Raw genomic sequence first — 14,965 nt, 5'->3', positions numbered from 1 at the left:
TGACAAGGGCTCAAACTGCAGCCCACAGGGTCCATTGTTACAGCCACGCTTTACCCCGTCGTGGTGCCAGACCTCCTCATCTCCCCCTGCTCTGCTCCTGCCTGCCATCCGCCGGCCCTGATGCTGCATTGTCCCCTCCAGTGGCTCCGAGGGGGTTCATGAAGGACCTCGGTGCCCGTGTCATTTGCCCTCCGTAAGCAGGCACCTTCTGAACATGCAGCAGTCGTGATGACCTTCATCTCCCATGAGTCACACAGAGTTACAGCCAGCCTGGCCCTTTAACCAGAGTAATCCCACAGTGGTTATCCCTCGGTCTGCCCACACTTGCCTTCTTTTTTTTTTTTTTTAAAGATTTATTGATTGATTGATTTGTTTGTTTGGGTGCGCTGGGTCTTAGTTACGGCATGTGGGCTCCTTAGTTGTGGCTTGCCAGCTCCTTAGTTGCAGCATGTGGGCTCAGTTGTGGCAGGCAGGCTCCTTAGTGGCAGCATGTGAACTCCTAGTTGCGGCATGCATGTGGGATCTAGTTCCCTGACCAGGGATCGAACCCAGGCCCCTGCGTTGGGAGCGCGGAGTCTTATAGCCACTGCGCCACCGGGGAAGTCCCACACTTGCCTTCTTTCTGCTGCCCACATGTTGCACATTTGCACCGCATGGCCCATGACCTGATTCAGCCCTGGTCTCGGTCTCCACCCGGGCCACTGCAGTGGCCTCCAGCTAGTGTGCTGGTGTCCGCTCGCTGAGCTAGCGTTGGTGCTGGACTTGAGAAGATCAACCAGATGTCCCATCTCTTGTGTCTCCTCCCAACACACCTTGCACTGAGCTGCCCGAGTGAACTTCCTGGAGCAGAACCCTTTGCCCACAGAGTGAAATCCCACCTCCTTACACAGCACGCCCCGGCCTCCTGACCTGGCCTCAACCTCCCTCCTAAGGGCTCTTCTCCTCCATGTCTTGTGTTCTAGCCTAACTGAATTTCTTTTTCTATTTTCCATCTGAGCTGTCCCACCCCATCTTCCCAATCTGTCTTCAAATTCTCCTTGGACATCAAGACCCGCTTCAAGGCCACACCCTCCAGGAGGAGGTCTTTTCTGTGTCTTCCCTGGAGACGAGATTCATGCCGGTGTCTTGCCCTTCACCTTCAGCTGCCAAGGGACTTATATCATGCGACCCCCGACTCAGAGGGGTCACCAGTCCATAGTGTGGCCAGGGGCTGGGACCCAGCTGGAGGAGAATAGCTGGAGCCATCAGTTCTTCTCTCTCTTCCTTTTACCGGGGTGGTACTAAGAACCCAGAAGAGGTGAGACTCTCAGCTGACTGTGTGGTCATGAGATGCAGTAGGTCTGTAATCACACCAGGTCATCTGCAAGCCCAGGTTCGAAGGGAACAGAAAGTATGAGTCAGAAAAGGGAGCTAGTTGGTAGCAGGCCAGAGAGAAGCAGACCGGGATTTGTGGAGTCATGTTCAGGTGAAATCCACAAACTCCTGCCACGTGGTCCCAGAGCTGCCCTGAGCCCAGATCCAGGCGTTCCCGCGCCTTCCACGCCCCCCGGCTCCAGCCTTGGATTCCACACGTCCTGTCTCCCTCATGCCCCGTCCTGTCCTTATCAGTAACCAGGAGGGTGGATTAAAACAGCCCTCCAGCTGGGGGTTCTGTATCTTACCACGATGCCGCCCCTTCTGCCATATTTGGTAGTAATATCTTACCTCCCGGACTAAAACTGAAAAACCTGAAGAACAAGGAGGGGGTCATGTTCCCTTAGCATCCCCAGGGCCTGGCCCCATGCCCGCCTTAGGATACGTACACAGTGAGCAATTCACTGAAGGGTTGAGTAAATAAATATTTAAAAACCGTCCAGATCCCACCTTTTTTTGCACTTCCTGTGTAGATCACTCAAGCTTGGGTTAATTATTTTCTTTGTTGTGGCTGCTAAGGGGACAGTTCACATGTACACACACACACACAAACATACAGAGTATTTGAATAACTCTCTCTCTCTAAGGAGCAGGAAGTATGGTCATGTTATAAACCCAAGGATGTAAGACATTCATGGCAGTTTTCGTTATGGTAGTTTTTGTTATGGTTAATTTATTCAGTCTAGTGTGTCACTTCCCTCCTGTATGTAACCGGAAACTGAGAACCATTTATTTCTCCCTTGCCAAAAATCTCATTTACATTCCAGCTTTTTAAAATTGTCTACATTTTGTTAATTTTTTAACTTACCTTACTTCGTGAGTTTAATTATTGCTAGTTGTACTTTTCCTTGTCTCAGTAGAGTTGAGGCACAGCAGGAATAACACCGGGTTAATTTGTTTCACGTTTTCTTACCAGTTGGAAGGAGAGCCACGTGTAGATAATTTTTAGTCTTTGCAGTTCTGTTCCGTAAAGCCAATACAGAACTGAATTTCTACATAATATATCAAATTTTTATTCTCAAACTGGTCACGTGTAGGTGCATTTATTAATTTTTTAATGGAGTCAGAGGAGAAAAAAATAAACTCTTGCCGATCAGAAATGTAAGTACTGTCAGCCGTTTGAGTTTTTGTGTGTTGCTTCGATGTTACTGTGTGTCAGATCCCCCCCAAGGAGGTGGGGAGGTAGTGAGATGACAGTTTGACAAAGCCTCACCCGTGTTATGTGCATAGTTTTGGGTGATGCCCCGTTGTTTGGTTTTACGTGACACTGAAGCAAAAGATTTGAAAGAACGAAGGCCACTGGGTGAGAGAGGTGGAGACAGGAGAGGCGAAGATGTTCTCTGTGGGAAGATGTTTAATGCTTCAGGTGAAGTTTTTGTTTTGAAATGTTTGCAACCAAATAAAATAGAATAAACTCATGGTTAATGAGAGTTTTCCTTGAAGAATAAAAAGACTACTCACTTGTTTTCCTCTCTCTAGGTATGGTATCTATTGAAATTCTGACCATACACACCCTAAAACTATTCCCATCAGACGAGGTGGGATTATGTGCAGTGCCTTCACACACACACACACACACACACACACACACACACAGTAAATGCATGTTTCCAATGGAACTGGCCTTAGCATTCGATTTCATTTGAAAAGTGAGGAAAGTTATTGCATTATCATTGTTGACACTATTTTATACAGAAAGCCTGGAGCAGTCTTATGATAACAGTGTGGTGAAGGGGAAGGACCAACATAGTCATTGATTAACTACATATAGGGATCTTTCCCAACAGAGGCTGGGTCTAAAAGTATGCTTGTTATCACAGAATGCTTGCAAATTGCTTTTACATTTTTTTTTACCTTTTTTTTTAATTGAAGTATAGTTGATTTACAGCGTTTTATTAGTTTCAGATGTACAACATAGTGATTTGATATTTTTATATATGATACTGCATTTAAAGTTATTATAAAATATTGGTTACATTCTGTATGTGGTATCTTATATCCTGTACCTTATTTATTTTATACCTAGTAGTTTATACCTCCTAATCCCCTACCCCTGTCTTGCCCCTCTCCCCAGTGGAAACCATTAGTTTGTTCTCTGTATCTATGAGTCCGTTTCTGTTTTGTTATAGTCATTCATTTGTTTTATTTTTTAGATTCCACATATAAGTGAAAACATACAGTATTTGTCTGTCTCACTTCACTAAGTTTAATACCCTCTCGGTCCATCCATGTTGCTGCAAATGGCATTATTTTGTTCTGTTTTATGGCTGAGTAGTATTCCACTGTGTATAGGTACCACATCTTCTTTATCCATTCCTCTGTTGATGGGCACTTAGGTTGCTTCCATATCTTGGCTACTGTAAATAATGTTGCTGTGAACATTGGGGTGCATGTGTCTTTTTGAATTAGCGTTTTCATTCCATTTTCTTCGGATATATACCCAGGAGTAGAATTGCTGGATCATATGATAGTGCAAATGGCTTTTAAACTTTGCAATGAGATCATAGGAGAGTGGGAAGAGAGAACACTTGTCAATTGTTTTATAAGGATCATTTTCTTTGAGAGTTTTTTGCACTTTGCTGAGGAACTGAAAGCTTTCAAGGAGGAGTTTGATGGTGATTCCAAAATGTAACCTCACGATGATGAACTATAAGGTAGGAGTTGTTGCTCTACTACCGGCTCTCTCAGACCTTCCGCTGTCTCGGGAGAAACAGCATGTTGTCGACTCAGAATGTGATGACGGTAAATAAGAAAGTACCATAAAGATGCCCCGGGCTGCTCGTGGCTGCACTGTCGTCAGGCCAGCTGGCACCACCCAAACCAGTGGTGTCCATCCTGCTGGGCCTCTTCGCTGCTCTCTTTACGGTCCCCAGGACAGTCCCCTTTCTGTTCCCCAGGCAGTGCTGTCAGACTCTCCCACGCTCTGCACGCACCCCCGACCTGCGTGCCCTCCTCTTAGCCGTGACCTTGACGATGGTTCCAGGGAACACAGAGGCCATCGGGGGAGGCTGGCTTCGGTGGCCTGCTTTTCTGCATCCCCTTCTAAGGGGACAGTGTGACGTGTCTCCCCGGGGCTCCTCTCCCACCAGGAGCCCCTTCACATTACAGTCCAGCCCTCTAATCACCCCCCCTCCCACCTCCCTCTGTTTGTGCCACATCTTCCATCTTTCTCCTCTGGTTCTTTCTCAGCTCCCAGAATTACGAAGCCTGCCCTTCCAAGGAAACCCATCTTACTCCCGATTCCTCATTTCCTTTCCCACTCAAACTTCGGAGCCGTCCGCCCTCGAGAATTTTCTTTAGGGATTTCTCGTGCTGAGTTCGCGGAGACTGAGCTGCCAGCTCCGGCGGCCTCTTCCCGGGCCTCGTCTTGCCTGCGTCCCCGAGCTGGGGTCCTTCCTCCTGCACCTCCCCCCTCCCTCCTCGACTCCTGTTCACTGCTCCCCTGTCTCCTCCCCGGTTCTCCCTTCCCCGCCTCGCCCACATTCCAAAAGCGGCTTTCAGCTCCAGCCACCCCCTCTGTTTTCTTCCCTGAGGCCACTGTCTTTATTTGGAACTACATCATTTCTCACCAAACATCTCACAAGAGCCTGGCTGGTCGCTCTGACTCTAGGATTTCTCTACCCACAGCCACGCCCCACTCTGCTCTCGGAATTGGGTAAAAACGAACACGATTCCTTCATTCCCGTTCCAAGAACCCCCGGAGACTCTCTCCCCTGCAGGTCGCCTCAAGTTCAGACTCCTGACCGGGGTGCACCAGGCCCTTCACGAGCCTCCCCCTCTGTCCGGAGCCCACGCAGCCTGCACAGGGCTCACGGGGAGGCCTTGGCCTCTGGCCACAGTCCAGATGTCCGTCACCCCTGGAATTTCTCTCCCGGGTGGTTGATGGTCCTCTGCTGAAGCTTCTCCTGTACTTTTTGGGCATCACTCTCTATTTTGGCATCAAAACACTATGATGATTCAGCCGTTGCCATGACTACCTTCTCTACCCTGGAGTTCCAGGATGTCAGGACCTTCATCCTCTTCCCCATCATGTATCCTGTGCCCCGGGGCGGAGGAGACTCTGTCCATGTCGTCTGGGTCATTCTGAGGACGCTCAGCGTATCTTGTGGAATCCTCTCAGTCAGGGGCAGTTTCCCCCCAGGGGCATCTGGCAGTGTCACAGCTTGCGAGCCACTCCTGGCATCTACTGGGTAGATGCCACAATGCACAGGACAGCCCCTGTCCCCCAGCAAAGAAGTGCCTTTGTGGCCCAAAATGTTAATAGTGCTGCGAATGAGGGATGGTGACCTAGTCAGAATTGAGATAGACCGTTACTAGGACCCAGTGAGTTGCCCGGAATAACTCATCTTTACGTTTAATCCTATAAGCATTCCCAGAACGTGGTGCCATGGGTTTCACAGAACACCTGCTCTTCAGGAGCTGCCGTCTAAACGGGGAGAGGCGATGGGAAATTATTGCTGATCCTGCACCTGGTATGTACCAGGAGGCAACGTGAGACATCGTATCAATGCATGTGTGTTCTGACCTAACGTCCTAGCAGCCATATCATGAGACAGGCGTGGGCCACGCCCATTTTAAAGATAAAGAACCCAAACCCCAAAGTCACTCAGCTCAAAGGTGGTGGAGGAAAGATAGAAACAGAGCGATATATACACTGACACTCCTGCCCATGTCCTCTTCTTATGGCGCCTCTGGTTAGGGAGATGCTCAAATACACATAATACCAGGCGCAGGAAGATCGGTTCTGTAAGAGAGATACGAGTAGAGTTTAGAGCTTGGGGTGGGATCCAGAAAGGCCACACAGGAGAGGTGGCATTTGAGGTGCACCTTGGATGACGGGTAGGATCTGCAAATAGAGACGATGCGGAAAAGCTCCAGATGTGGGGAAGAACGTGAGCTCGTGTGCAGAAGCAGAGCTGCGTGGGCCAGAGGGTGAGGGCCATGGGCAATAATAGCAGAGCATCTGTTCTGACGTGGGCAGATGTGCTAGGAAGGGATGCAGAGGTCGGAATTCAAAGAATTCATTTCCGCCTCGTGCAAACAGAATGACTGTGGGCCTCTCTGGGCCTCAGTTTCCTGCCCCATAAAGAGAGGAGAGAGCTCCTTCTTCACGGGATTGTTGTTTTTTTTTTTTTTTTCAATTTTTATTGGAGTACAGTTGATTTACAATGTTGTGTTAGTTTCAGGTGTACAGCAAAGTGAATCAGCCATGTGTATATAGATATATATATATATATATATATATATATATATACACTCTTTTTTAGATTCTTTATCCATATAGGCCCTTACAGAGTATTGAGTAGAGTTCCCTGTGCTATACAGTAGGTCCTTATTAGTTATCTATTTTATATACAGTAGTGTGTATATGTCAATCCCAATCTCCCAATTTATCCCTCCCCCCTTATCCCCTAGTAACCATAAGTTTGTTTTCTACATCTGTGACTCTGTTTCTGTTTTGTAAACAAGTTCATTTGCACCCTTTTTTTAGATTCCACACATGAGCGGTATCATAGGATATTTGTCTTCCTCTGTCTGACTTACTTCACTCAGTATGATAGTCGCTGGGTCCATCCCTGTCACTGCAAATGGCAGCATTATTTTGTTCTTTTTTATGGCTGAGTAACATTCCATCGTGTACATGTACCACACCTTCTTTATCCTGCTGTAGATTATTAAGTGAAATAATGTGTACGTAAGAACTTTGTAAATTCTGAAGTGCTGAACTGCACCTCTCATGAGAGAACTGGAGCAGCAGTTCGGGTCTGTGTTGGTGTATGATTGCTGCCGCTGTTGTTAATTTGGGAGGCGGTGGATCCATTGAAGGTTTCTGGGTGGGGAAAGGTGGTGATGAGAGTGGAATTGGAGAACCATCAGTAGATGAGGCGGGAAAGGGGTGAGGGGAAGTCAGGAGACTTTTGCGAGAGTTGAGGGGTCACGTCACAGGGTAGTGTAGGCTGGAGGCAGGACGGAAGGAAAAGAAGACGCTAGAAACGTCGATAAGGGAAGATTGGGCCGTCCTGGCACTTGAGCGACTGTGCAGGAGGGTAGAAAGGGAAAGTGATGGTGACAGCCTGGAGTCAAACACAGGTGTTGGGGGGAGCGGGGCTTTGTTAAGTTGCAGAGAAGGTAGTGATGACTTTAGTGCCTGACGGGCATCCAAGCCGAGGTGCAGAGGAGGCAGAGGGAACGCAGGCGTGGAGTCCCCGGCAGGACCGCAAAGTAACTGGTGAGGCTCCAGCAGGGAGGAGAGTCGGGCAAGTCAGGAGAGAGTCAGGAACAGCAGAGGCGACTGTGGTGAACCTTCGCGAGCTGTCTCATCCGAAGTAGGAGGAGAAAAAAGCACTCGTAGAGGAAAAAGCCGGCGACTCCGGGGAGAGCAGAGTGCAGGACCGTGACCCCCGCGGGGGCGGGGAACAGAGCTCATCATTGTGAGCAGCTGGAGGCAAGAAGGCGAGCGAGGGTCACGGGTTTGCAGATTATACAGTCGTCAGGTGACGTTTCCAAGGGCGGCGTGTGTGTGTGGGGTGAAAGCCACGTCCCTGGGCGTTGGGGGGAAAGAGAGGAGGCTTATGGGGATAACAGCGAAAGTCGTGTCTTGCTGTTGTTTTTCTAGCTGAGGAAGAAAGGAGTATACGTGTTGGTTGGGGAGGAAAAGCTTCTGGAGAGAGATTTTTGATGAATGCAAGAATAGTGGATCGAGTCACGTCTTGCAATAAAACAAGCAAAAGTTAGGAAACTCGGGTTGACCTTGGGGGAGAGCAGGGGCAGAAGAGGCAGCAGAGAAGAGGGAAAAAAGATTTTAAAGGGCAGACGGAGGGGGCTTCCCTGGCGGCACAGCGGTTAAGAATCTGCCTGCCAACGCAGGGGACACGGGTTCGAGCCCTGGTCCGGGAAGATCCCACATGCCATGGAGCAGCTAAGCCCATGTGCCACAGCTACTGAGCTTGCGCTCTAGAGCCCGCGAGCCACAACTACGCAGCCCGTGTGCCACAACTACTGAAGCCCGTGCGCCTAGAGCCCGAGCTCCGCAACAAGAGAAGCCACCGCAATGAGAAGCCCACCCCGGTGTTCTCAGTAGAGTTGGGTCTGAGCATTTGGGGGATGATGGTGGAGCCCCAAGAAGGACGGAGGATGACACAGCTGCTGTGGGGAGTGTGGAGGAGAGGCATCCACAGAAGAGGGACGGACCTGTCCCCCTCCATCCTCCCCTCCCCACCCAGTCAGGTCCCTCCTGAAATGTGTGGGAACTCAGCAGCTTTCATCCATAAACCTAGGCTTAAGAGCATAACCACCCCCCAACCCGACACGTACCCACTTTAGATCGTATTTACGCTGCGGCTCAGAGTACTTCGACCCTTACACTCCTCAGACGTTTCTCGGGGCATTTCATCAGGCAGAGCCCGTGCTCGTGTGTTCAGTCCTCCACAGGCATCAGGGCGTGCCGGTCACAGCGTGTGTCAAAGCAGCTGGACCAGCCACACCCTCTTCGAGTAAACCTGCCCCAGCATCGCCCCTCTGTGCCCCCCACTCCTCCAGAAGTGGGGGACAGACACGGTGTCTGGTCAGGGAGCGAGTTCTTCTGCACAGAAAAGGGAAGGGGGGCAGCAGGGGAAGAGGAGCGGGGAGAGGTGCGTCTCCCACTGAACTGCATGGTGTGCCAGGCAGAGACAGAGGCAGAGACATGCACACAGAGACGAAAAGGCAGAGAGAGAAGCACGCACAGGGGCAGAGAGAAATAGACACACACACAGAGACAGACAGAAAGACACCGAACTGCGACGATATGTGGTATCACTTATATGTGGAATCTAGAAAAATAATACAAATGAATCTACTTACAAAACAGAAATAGTCTCACACACATAGAAAACAAACTCATGGTTACCAAAGGGGAAAGAGCAGGGAAGGGGGCAAGGGATAATTTAGGAGTTTGGGATTAATAGATACACGCTACTATATATAAAATAGATAAGCAGCAAGGACCTACTGTATAACACAGGGAATAATATTCAATATCTTGTAATAACCTATAATGGAAAATAATCTGAAAAAGTATACGTATAACTGAATGACTTTGCTGTTCACCTGAAACTAACACAGTATTGTAAATCAATTATACTTCAACTAAAAAAAATGAGGAACTGGGACTTCCCTGGTGGTCCAGTGGTTAAGAATCCATCTTGCAACACAGGGGACTCCAGTTCAATCCCTGGTCTGGGAACTAAGATCCCTCATGCCACGGGGCAGCTAAGCCTGCATGCCACAACTACTGAGGCTGCATGCCTCAACTAGAGAGCCCACATGCTCCGGAGCCCACACGCCGCAACTACTGAGCCTGCACAGGCTTCAGAGTGCCACAACTAGAGAGAAGGCTGCGCGCTGCAACAAAAGATCCCACGTGCTGCAACTAATGCCCGACGCAGCCAATAAATAAATAAATAAGAAGAACTAAAATCTAACATCTCTCAGTAGAGTAAAAAACATTAAAAAAAAAAAATGAGGACCCAATGACAAAAGTAGCCACCTCTTTAAAATCTCCCTCAATCTGAAAGGGATACCGTTTTAAATTGAATTTGAGGAGGACTTCTTTAAACTTCAATTTATTAAAATTTTAAATCAGAAAAAAAAAAAAAAGAATGGGAATGAGACGCCCAGTGGCCCGAGAGCTGGGAACAGCCTTGGTGGTGGTGTCCGGGTCCCAGGCTGGTCCCCGTAAGGCCTGGCTGGGCTGGTTTCCTAGCGTTCAGCAGGACTCCCCTTCATCCTTCAGCAACGTCCCCTATTCCTTGGTCCAGGCTGAGTGGGTTCTGTTCTTTTCAGCCAAAAGGGCTTTCACGGTGACTTCAACCTGCCCATCTCACGGGGCCTGGAGGGGCACACAGGACCCACGGTGTTCTGGGGTAACCCGCCTGGCCCCTGCTTTCTGCCTTGACCCTTGTGAAGACAAGCCCCTCTTTGCACCGTCACGCAAAGGGCTGCAGACACGCCCTTCTGTCCTTCCTAGTAGCGAGTTCCCCGTTTCCCAGTGCATGAAACCCAGGCGGCAGCAGCATTGTTTAGGCTGAAGAACAGTGGAGAAGAGGAAACAAATCGCAGGACATTCACTAGCATTGAAAGAAAATGATAACAGGAGCAGAGAATGTTGTCACGTGGTTGGGGGTGAGGAGATGGACGAGAAAGGGTTCGCTTTGACCTTCCGTCTCTGAGGGCAGCTCGGAGAAGAAGGAAAGAGGCAGACAGCACATGCGGGAAGCGGGCTGGGGGAAAAGGGATCGGGTGAGGCAAGATGCTCCGGGCCGGCATGGAGAACGCCCCACCCCACGGGAGCGTGAGGCATCCGAGCCCTGCGCAGACCGAGGAGGTGACAGCAGGAAGACATTGCTGTCGTGTGAGATCAGAGGACAAGGAGAGCAGACTGACAAGAGCTGAAAGTGAAAAGATTCAGCCACGTGGATGCCAGTGCACCACCATAGCTTTGTTTTAGGGACCAAGAAAGGACATCGATGGTCTAGAACAGGACCGATGTCCGTGTCCACTTAGCTTCATTGGAGGCGACCGGATCAGATAGGACTGTTGTGAGTTTGGGCACCTGGCTCCCATGGGATCTAAAGCTGGGCCAGTGTTTATGGAGAACCAGTCATCTGAGAAACGCAATCAGTGATTTTCAGGTGCCATCATGACCACCTTGGTCATACATGGTCAAGGCAGCCCACCCCGTAAGTCTGTGTTGGTGGTGAGTCCATTTTGTGGGCTCGCCTGTCAGAAGAGACTTGGATTAGTTTATCCTTGGAGCTCCAGAACTCCGTTATTCTAGAACACTGCTTTTTTGTTTTTTGTTTTTTTTTTTTGCAGTGTGCAGGATCTTAGTGCCCTGACCAAGGATTGAACCCGGGCCCTCCGCAGTGAAAGCGCAGAGTCCAAACCACTGGACCTTCAGAGAATTCCCCTAGAACACTTCTTGATAAGCTTATTCCTCCCTTAAAAGTTTCTTTTAAAAAAAAAAATTATTTATTTATTAATATTTTTGGTTGCACCGGGTCTTAGTTACAGCAGGCAGGCTCCTTAGTTGTGGCTCAAGGGCTCCTGAGTTGCGGCACACAGGCTCCCCAGTTGCGACATGCAGACTCCTAGTTGCGGCACGCATGTGGGATCTAGTTCCCTGGCCAGGGATCGAACCCGGGCCCCCTGCATTGGCAGGCGGATTCTTAACCACTGCGCCACCAGGGAAGTCCAAGGAACCACTTTATTTTAACCCAGAGAGATGTGTACTTCCATCGGGAAATGCTCCAACTCCCATCTCTATTCATTTTTGTCTTCACGATGTTTTTGCTGGGTGTGTGCAAACTGATATAGCACGTCTGCATCTTGTGACCCTCGCTACAGCAATAGATAAAAACGGGTTCAGGTTTTACAGTCAAAATAAGATCTGGAGCAAAGTCAAACTGCGGATGGTGTCACAGGGTAACTGTGTCACAGGGTCACCAGCTCAACCCATCCTGCACAGAGTTGAGTTTGCTGAAAAGAGCAGTTCTCACATCCTTTCAAGAGGCTCATCATAGAATCTGTAACATGATCCGTCGCGAGTCAGATGCACCCACCGGAGTAGATGGAATGCCAAAAGGTAGATGGAATGCCAAAAGGCCGCTTCCGCCAAAGGGAGAGGACTCATTACTGTGGGTTCTTATTTGCAATTCTCGTCCAGCTGCTCGTCTGTTGCCCTGCTCTGCTTCAGCTTGGTCTGTGCACTTAGACCAGATTTTACCAGGAAGACTAAGGATGTGTCTGTAACGGTGTCAGAGGGTCTCTCCTGCCTTGTCTGTATCAAGAGATTAATTGTCATCTACTCATTTCACTTACGTGGACTTTTTCCCAAAACGCTACCCCTACCCATAGGCGAAGGCTGGGCGGTGAAAAGACCGCTCACAAATAGAGCTTTTTGTGAAAAACCTAAATAACATCCTGTGTCAAAGCAAACGTGACAATGGGCTATTATTTCTCTCCCCATAATAACATGCTGTCACATCTTTGTGCCCCGCGTGAATGGGCGATGTGAGGGGATGTAGGGGCGGAGTGGGGACTGGGAAGCCACGCTGAAACCTTAGAGGAGCTTTTCCGGGGTTTGCATTTTCTGGAAACAGAAACCGCCCCTCCGAGAGGTAACTCCAGGGTTCATTTCTGCAGGTGCCCGGCCTCAGCCTCGCGTGCATTTCCAGAGGAGAGCTCTGCGGCTGCCCGAGAATACCAGCTACAGTGACCTGACAGCCTTTCTCACGGCCGCCGGCTCCCCCTCGGAGGTGGACGGCTTTCCTTATTTGCGGGGATTAGATGGAAACGGAACAGGTAACTCGAGGCTCGTTTCTTTCCAGCCGGGGAGTCTGCGTTTGCATCTTTATATGTGTTTGTATCTTTGTAAGTGGGAGAACCCAACCCGAGGTGCAGAAGGGCAGATCTGTCGTCTGCAAGTTCAAGGGCACTGAAAGTGTCACTTGAGGACTTCAGCCTGCGCCCCTTTCAAGAGCTTGTCTTCCTGAGCCTCTCTCTTGGTACCAGTTGCCTGAGCTCTCCGTTGGCCAACGAAGTATATTTAATTCCCAGAAGTTCTTTTAATTGAATTTTCTTTAAGTGTCAGATCAGAGTTAGAGGTTTTCTGTCCCCCTGTTCTCAGCCTCGCCCCACTTGCCCCTGGAACGTATGTTTGTTGGAGCAGCCTGCCCAGCTATGCGGAGATGCACTGACCCCCCCCCCCAACCCGGGCACGTGTCACAGCTGGGAGGGGCGGGGGTGGCCCTGGGCCTGATTCCCAGAGGAGCACACCATGCCCCCGCCCACCAGTACAGGGAGCACTTGGGGGCAGGGAGCCGCTGGGCTCCACTGGCTGAGTCCATCCAGCCTTTTCTCACGACCTCCCTTTCTCTGAGTTTGCCCTCTCTTTGCCTTCCCCTCTGCAAAGAGTGGTGAGGCTTCATGCTTGACTTTGAAACATCTCCGGGAAGGCCTGTAAGTCTGCGTGGTCCTTCTCACCCTAGGCCGGCAGGACACACACTGCTCAAAGATCACAGAAACTAAAAGCCACCAGCCAGAAAATAGGTAATCGTTCCTTACCGGTGAAAGACCGCCCTTACCTCCGTTCCTGGCGACAGAGCTCAGTGCTGACGTGGTCCCCGGTCCTCCTTTTGGTGAATGGATGGTGGCCAAGTCTCAAGCCCGGAATCATTTTCCTGTCTCCCCCTCTTCTTTTCCCCAACACTTTACACGAGTCACAACATAAACTTGAAAACCAAAGGCTGTTCTGGGTTAAATCCCGCTAGGTGCGTACGTTACTGCGTTTCCCAGGGACGCTTTGATTGAATTTCACTTAATCGTCCAGTGCTTTACAGAAACTGATCGTTCTGCAAAAGCTTTTTATACCTGCCACATCTGATCCGTTTTGGAGAATGTTAATAAATGTCTGGTTACAGATCAAGCTCACGTGGTGATTTGTTACCTGCTTTTCTTCCCTCTGCGATACCCGTTTTGAGAAACGTTTCTTCTTCCTTGAATTTTTGCGTGATGATGATGCAATGGACGTGTCAGTCACTGACCACCAGAGAAGTTGCATGGCGGTCGTCTTTCTTTTTTTTTTAACTATTTTTAAAAAATTAATTGATTTATTATTTTTGGCTGTGTTGGGTCTTCGTTTCTGTGCGAGGGCTCTCTCCAGTTGCGGCGAGCGGGGGCCACTCTTCATCACGGTGCGCGGGCCTCTCACTGTCGCGGCCTCTCTTGTTGCGGGGCACAGGCTCCAGACGCGCAGGCTCAGTAGTTGTGGCTCACGGGCTTAGTTGCTCCGCAGCGCGTGGGATCTTCCCAGACCAGGGCTCGAACCCGCGTCCCCTACACTGGCAGGCGGATTCTCAACCACTGCGCCACCAGGGAAGCCCCACATGGTGGTCATCTTAAGTGAATATTATTGGGAAGAAAAAAGTTGACTTTTCATTTAAAGGGACAGGCCTGGGAGGAGAGTAGTGTTTCGGGGAACAGGATAATCCGAGGCCATCATGAAACCTCCATCCAGCCTCCATCATAAAACCCCAAGTTGGAGGAACAACCTCATTCCTTGGAGCTCATTCAGTTTTTTTCTGTGCCCCAATTCCAAGAGCTCTTGAATAAATTATGAAATCCGAGACGACGGTAAGGTAGAGAAGACGTAGGACTATTGATTTTAGAGGAGTTTGTTTTATTTTAAAATCACTCTCTTATTTCAGAGGGAAGAGAGAAGGTCTTTGGAAGGTTATATTCAATTTGTTTTCCACTGAAATAACTGGCCAAGTTGACCTAGGAAGACTCAGACCTCCTGCCAAGGAAGGGCAGCGTGGTGTCTGCCTAGCACCCCAGCAGCCCATCAACTAGGGATTCTCTTCTGCCCCACGTTGGCCTCCCGTTTCATAAACTGCATCTAACAGACTTCAGCTTAGTGTGAGAGCCTGGACCACACAAACCCGTGTGAGGTGACAGGTTATGACTAGAATTCAGCAAAATACACAGAGGCCACAAATGCGGCTGGAAAGAG

The 14,965-nt window shown here is 49.6% G+C and overlaps 1 protein-coding gene across 1 annotated transcript in view; it reads left to right on the top strand.

The window, feature by feature from the left end:
* The window catches only part of FAM171A1 (family with sequence similarity 171 member A1), a 128,555-nt gene that overhangs the window by 81,524 nt on the left and 32,066 nt on the right, over nucleotides 1–14,965 (top strand). Inside the window, exon 4 of the mRNA XM_068561959.1 lies at nucleotides 12,598–12,756. Coding sequence (XP_068418060.1) covers nucleotides 12,598–12,756 — 159 coding nt within the window. The remainder of the gene's footprint in view (nucleotides 1–12,597; nucleotides 12,757–14,965) is intronic.

Source organism: Eschrichtius robustus, chromosome 1, assembly GCF_028021215.1.
Source record: "Eschrichtius robustus isolate mEscRob2 chromosome 1, mEscRob2.pri, whole genome shotgun sequence".
Classification (NCBI taxonomy): Eukaryota; Metazoa; Chordata; class Mammalia; order Artiodactyla; family Eschrichtiidae; genus Eschrichtius; species Eschrichtius robustus.
This window is presented reverse-complemented; position numbering and strand designations above follow the sequence as displayed.